At 47.1% G+C, this 6,217-nt stretch overlaps 1 protein-coding gene across 1 annotated transcript in view; it reads right to left on the minus strand.

Annotated features, from left to right (window-relative positions):
- Window positions 1-5,813, minus strand: part of ACAP2 (ArfGAP with coiled-coil, ankyrin repeat and PH domains 2) — a 177,465-nt gene extending 171,652 nt beyond the window's left edge. Inside the window, exon 1 of the mRNA XM_054479830.2 lies at window positions 5,441-5,813. Within this exon, the coding sequence (XP_054335805.1) occupies window positions 5,441-5,493 (53 nt within the window). The 5' untranslated portion in view covers window positions 5,494-5,813. The remainder of the gene's footprint in view (window positions 1-5,440) is intronic.
- Window positions 5,814-6,217: the final 404 nt, after the last annotated feature.

Consider the following 6,217-nt stretch of genomic DNA (forward strand, 5'->3'; position numbering starts at 1 on the left):
AGTGATCCTCCCTCCTCAGCCTCCCAAACTGTTGAGATTATAGCATAAGCTGCCGAACCCAGCCTAACAAATGAAATTAAAGCCTTTGGCTTCACATATAGAGTAAATGAGTGAATTCCCTTCCAGGTCCACCATGTGAAAGTTCATCATTAAGAAAGTCAATTACTAGCAAAAGAAGTAACTATTTTTAAAAAGTCAATTAATCTATCAAAATATCCAGTTGCGGATTTTTTAAAACATTTTTGAGTCTGGTCAAGGTGGCTCACGCCTGTAATCCCAGCACTTTGGGAGGCCGAGGCAGGTGGATCACAAGGTCAGGAGTTCAAGACCAGCCTGGCCAACATGGTGAAACCCTGTCTCTACTAAAAATACAAAAAATTAGCCGGGAGTGGTGGCAGGCGCCTGTAATCCCAGCTATTCGGGAGGCTGAGGCAGGAGAATCACCTGAACCAGGGAGGTGGAGGTTGCAGTGAGTGGAGATTGCACCACTGCACTCCAGCCTGGGCAACAGTGTGAGACTCTGTCTCAAAAAAAAACAAAACAAAAAAAAACACATTTTTAAAATGAGGGTAAGTCCTACTTTACAAGTTTTTTTTTTTCTAATTGCTGGTCTCAAGCAATCCTTCCACCTCGGCCTCCCACAGTGCTGGGATTACAAATGTAAGCCATTGCACCCCACCTACAAGATTTTTGTTTGTTTCTTTAAGATGGAGTCTCACTCTGTCCCCCAGGCTGGAGTGCAGTGGCGCAATCTCAGCTCACTGCAACCTCTGCCTGCCAGGTTCAAGCGATTCTCCTGCCTCAGCCTCCCAAGTAGCTGGGATTACAGGTGCCCACCACCACGCCCACCTAATTTTTTTGTATTTTTAGTAGAGATGGTGTTTCGCCATGTTGGCCAGGCTGGTTTCGAACTCCTGACCTCAAATGATCCACCCGCCTCGGCCTCCCAAGGTGTTGGGATTACAGGTGTGAGCCATCACGCCCAGTCAGGATTCCTGTATTTTGGTTTATAATAAAATTACTTTATAATTCCATTCTACTGCTTCTGAGATTAAAAAAAAAAAAATTCCCCTTAGCCCTTACGCACTGCATTAACAGGCAGTTGCTAAAAGTTTATTATAAAGATGGAAGGCAAAGGAAGAAGTCAAGATTGGCACCAATCCAGACTTAATAGCAACACATAACTGAGGTGTATTTAGTAGTCACATTTTATTCCAATGTCTTTCGCCCATTAAAACCTTTCACCTGGCTGGACATGGTGACTCATACCTGTAATCCCAGCTACTCAGGAGGCTGAGGCAGGAGAATCACCTGAGTCCAGGAGTTGGAGACCAGCCTGGATAACAAATAAGACCCTGTCTCTCAAACAAAATTCACCCACAAACACCCTTTTTAAAAAAAAGTTATTCTAAGTTACTGAACAAGAATCATATCTAGCCGGGCATAGTGGCTTATGCCTGTAATCCCAGCACTTTGGGAGGCTGACGCAGACGGATCACCTGAGGTCAGGAGTTTGAGACCAGCCTGGCTAACATGGTGAAACTCCGTTTCTACTAAAAATACAAAAAATTAGCCAGGTGTGGAGGCACGTGCCTATAATCCCAGTTACTCGGGAGGCTGAGGCAGGAGAATCACTTGAACCCAGGAGCCGGAGGGTGCAGTGAGCCGAGATCGCGCCATTGCACTCCAGCTTGGGCAACAAGAGCAGAACTCTGTCTCAAAAAAAAAAAAGCAAAGAAAAAAAAAGAATCATATCTGAAATAGAATCTAGAAATGAAAAACCTTCAGGATGGTGTATGATAGACATTGTTAAAGGATAAAAATAAATTATATCAGATAAAAACTAAAGCATACTAAGGCTAAGGCCATTTTTTTTTTTAAGAGAGAGAGAGAGAGTCTAGCTCTGTCGCCCAGGCTGGAGTGCAGAGGTGTGAACATAACTCACTGCAGCCTTGACCTCCTGCCTCAACAATCCTCCTGCCTCAGCTTCCCATGTAGCTGGAATCACAGGTGCACGCCACCATGCCCAACTAATTTTTTTATTTTTGTAGAGACGGTGTCTCACTTTGTTGCCCAGGCTGGTCTCAAACTCCTGGCCTCAAGCGATCCTCGTCTCAGCCTCCCAAACTGCTGGGATTACAGGCATGAACCACTGCACCTGGACACAATATTTTTATACTTGAACACTGTTCAGGACAAAAATCTTTCATAATTCAGAAAGATGTTTATTTATTCAATTTATTTATTCTTTTTATTTCAAATAGATATTCACTTCCTAAGTAAAACAGAATACATTTTGGGTTTTTTTGGGTTTTTTTTTGAGACAGTCTCTCTCTGTTGCCCAGGCTGGAGTGCAGGGGCACAACCTCAGCCCACTACAGCCTCTACCTCCCAGGTTCAAGCGGTTCTCATGCCTCAGTTTCCCAAGTAGCTGGGATTACAGGTGCACACTACCACACCCAGCTGATTTTTGTATTTTTAGTAGAGATGGGGTTTTGCCATGTTGGCCAGACTGGTGTCAAACTCCTGACCTTAAGTGATCGGCCGGCCTCCCCCTCCCAAAGTGCTGGGATTCCAGGTGTGGGCCACAGTGTTCAGCCCGAGTATGTTTAAATAAAAGGAAAGCAGTATTTTTACGGATGTTTTGTAAAATTTTAAAGATCTACTACATGCAACTACATACAATTAAGGGCCCAAACAAATTCAAACTTCAACATATTTTGGCCAAAATGCAAAATTTCCACTCAAAAAAAAAGTATACTTAGGCACTTCACATTCCTGTAGATTTTTAGATGAACAAGGTTTTTAGATTTTAGATGAACAAGATTTTGACCTTTAAGCTGATTTTAAACTGGTATTTAAAAAACCAAAAAGGGAACCCAAAATTATACAACGAAATGTGCCCTCCAATCCAAAACAAAAAAAAATGTTCACTGGGATGTAAAAGTAACCATTGACTATTCAAATTACAAAAGACATTGTTGCAACTGCAACATCCTTCTCCCTATTTCAACCAGTTCTCCTCATTGATTTAACAGGAAAATGAATGTTTAAAGCTTGAACAGTGATGAAATTTTCATCAGCAAGATGTGCCTTTTGCATTAATTCTACAGCACCAAGACAGTTATGTGCACACACTAGACTTAAATGCCACAAGATTCATTTATGAATAAAGATAAGGATTAGTTTAAAGACAGCCCAAAAGATCAGGACACAAGTGCAGCTGCCTTACTATCAAAACACAAGCCCAGGCCTCACAAGTTTTTTATTTTGATACAAGTTTCACTATCACTCAACATACACAATACTCTCAAAAGTAAAGCTCTTCTTATACATACAACATGTGAACAAAGACTTCTGAAATATTCTTTTCAAATGCTATACAAATCCTCATAGTAATAGGATTATGTAAAAACCATAAAAAATTTAAGAATATGAATAATGAAACTTCTATTTCTCGGCAGTCTTCCCTCTATTGCAAATCTAATTTGTCCCCAAAATGTATATAAGATGTTGAAGTTATTGAAATTTTGGCATCTCTTCCCAATTTGCAGCTAACAATAATTGGAATATGGGAAACGACTCTTGAAAACCTCTAATATTTTAATTAACATAGAATTTATGTTACAATCAAGTTTAACAAAAGTTCACTATAATATTCCCTACAAGTTAATCAGGATCTTGCCCTCTCATTTTATATTCAATGATCCCTTTATTTCAAAAACAAAGACATCACATGGTTTGTGACCAACCCCAGTAGCTAGAAGTATTTCCAAATCACTTCTCTCAACTTAAAAAATAAAAAATTAATGTGAAACAAAGGGGGCTCAAAGCTACATCTTCTAAGAGAAAAATGCTGTGATTATTTCACTTAAAAATAAATAGCTGAGTCATAGTAACAAAATTTCACAAAAAGCTGAACTTTCTAAGATGCACTTTAAAAATTACTCCACTTGCCACACTGTCCTGGAAACCAACCTGCACACCTGTCCTAGGCAATCTATTTGTGTCTCTTGAGTCCTTCAATAATGCAGAACATAAAAGTTTCAAAAACGAATCGCAACAACAGCTATCAAAGGAAGTGGGTTTTTTTAAATAATAGCCCCTAGGCTCCAATAAAATTAATACCCAAAAATCATCAAAGGGCAAAGGCAAAAAGCGTTCTTAAATTTTCTCTAAGTAGCAGTTCCTTAGTTTTACATTTCTTTTCTTTTTCACTGAAAGGAGAATAAGAAATCCAATTAACAGTGTTAAGGATGAGAACAGTTAGTTCCCAGGCAGAGGATGCAATTTACAATCCAGGCTTGGCCCAGACATCAGCGGGCACACACACGCCAATGCTCAGAGGAAGCTTCAAGAAATGTCACTAACGGAAGTGTTAAGGCCTTATATCTGTAAGGACTATGACCAGCCCTGTAAATAAATACACTGTAAAACGCAACCTAGAAAAACTCCATTGTCCAAAACAACTCAAGACTTTCCTACCATACTTAAAACAGAAAGAGCCTGTGTCCTGGACGGCCTCAGGACGACCGCCTCTCACATAGAAAGAAGGGCAACCCATGTGAAGCGGAATGCCCCCATGTCAGCTCTGTGACAGATCCACTGGGAGCATCCGACTGTGATCCGGGCCCTCCTGGGCAGAGGCTGCTGGAAGAGGAACACACAGGCAATCTTCACGGCCCTCCTACTTCCGTTCTTAAAACAGAAATGCACTTTTCTGCTAGTCCTCCGCCCTCAGCCCGGTACCTCTCGACAGCTGTGCCCCCTTCAACGAGCTTAAGTGGAAAGAAAAGCAGGTAGTCACCAACTAGGGTCCATGGAATGCGGCTGATCACAGCGCTTCCCCCCCCGCGATTCCCGCACGCATCCACCGCGGGCGCCCTCCGGAGAGTCGCTCTGGCCGGGGGCACCGCGAAGCAGAAGTCGGCGTCCCAGTTCGCCCCCTACTCCCTCCTCCCCGGGGAAGGGGAGCAGAAAAGCGCAAAGAGGAACTAAGTGAACTGCAAGAGGATGCCCTGAAAGCTCCCTCAAAGAGGGGGTGGGGAGGGGGTGGAAACTAAGAAGGGGCGGAAGGAAGGGGGAAGGAAGAGCAGCTAGAGGAGGAAGAGGGCGAGAGCGAGCGCCCGCGAAGGAGACGAGACTTCGGGAGCGCGGCTGCACCCCATTTCCCGCAGCGGGAGAGCTCCGCCCCGGCAGAGGGCAAGGAAAGAAATGAGGAGGCGACGTCTCCGTCCCCGTCCCCGCCACTTCGTCGCCCCTCGGGAGGGCTCGGTGGGGACTGCAGTGCCCTCGCAGGGTGGGAAGCGGCGGCAACGGCCGCTCGCCCCGTCGGAAGGAGCGGACGGCGGGGCCTCCTCCGGGTGCGCGGGCCCGGCTTTCACGCCCCCAGCGCCAGGAAGGCAGCTCCGCGGTGACGCCGGGCGGCCGTGCCGGTTACCTGAAGCGGGGCGAGTCCTTCAGACACTCCTCGAAATCCACCGTCATCTTCATCCTGCCTCCGCCTCGCAGGCGGCGCTGGCAGAGCCGAGGGGGCCGCGGGAGCGGCCGCGCTGGGGACGCAGACGGCTACGGCAGGCGCACGGCCGCGACTAGCGTTGCGCGGAGCTGCGAAGGGCGCCTCGCTCGCTGGTCATAGCAGCCGCGAAGACGGCGACGACTAGTCAGGCCCCAGTCCGGCCCCTCTTCCTCCCGCCCCAAGTAGAGCGCTGGCCGCAGGGAAACGGCCGGGAGTGACAGCCGCGGCCAGCCAGCCACGAACCTGGCGGCCAAGGGGCGGGGCATCCGGCAGCACCGCCTGCGGGCGCCCGGGCAACGGGTCTGAGCGACAGCATCCTGAGCCAATGAGCAGCGCGACCGTGGGCACCTCCTTGCCACAACCGCCCCCGAGGGCCAACCGGGATGCGCGGGCGTCGCTAGGCGGGACGCACCGGTTGCTGGGAGGCCGGCAGCTGAGGCTCCTTGGGAAGGAAGTCACGTGGCTGCGGCCGCGCTTCCCTCCGAGCCCCCGCCTCTTCTCCTGCTCCCCGAGCCCCGCCCTGCTGAGCTGCCAGCCCAGAGGAGCAGCCTCCTGCAGGTCTGAGGAAGGAAATTTGCTTTCCAAAGCAGATTGGCAGAAATCTGGAGGTTAAAGGCAGAAATTATAAAAGGAAGAGATAGGCTAAGCCACCTATTCCTTTCAGTTTAGAGAAACTGAGGCCAGGAGAGGAGCGAGGAT

The sequence above is a fragment of the Pongo pygmaeus genome, chromosome 2, assembly GCF_028885625.2.
Source record: "Pongo pygmaeus isolate AG05252 chromosome 2, NHGRI_mPonPyg2-v2.0_pri, whole genome shotgun sequence".
In the NCBI taxonomy this organism is placed as follows: domain Eukaryota; kingdom Metazoa; phylum Chordata; class Mammalia; order Primates; family Hominidae; genus Pongo; species Pongo pygmaeus.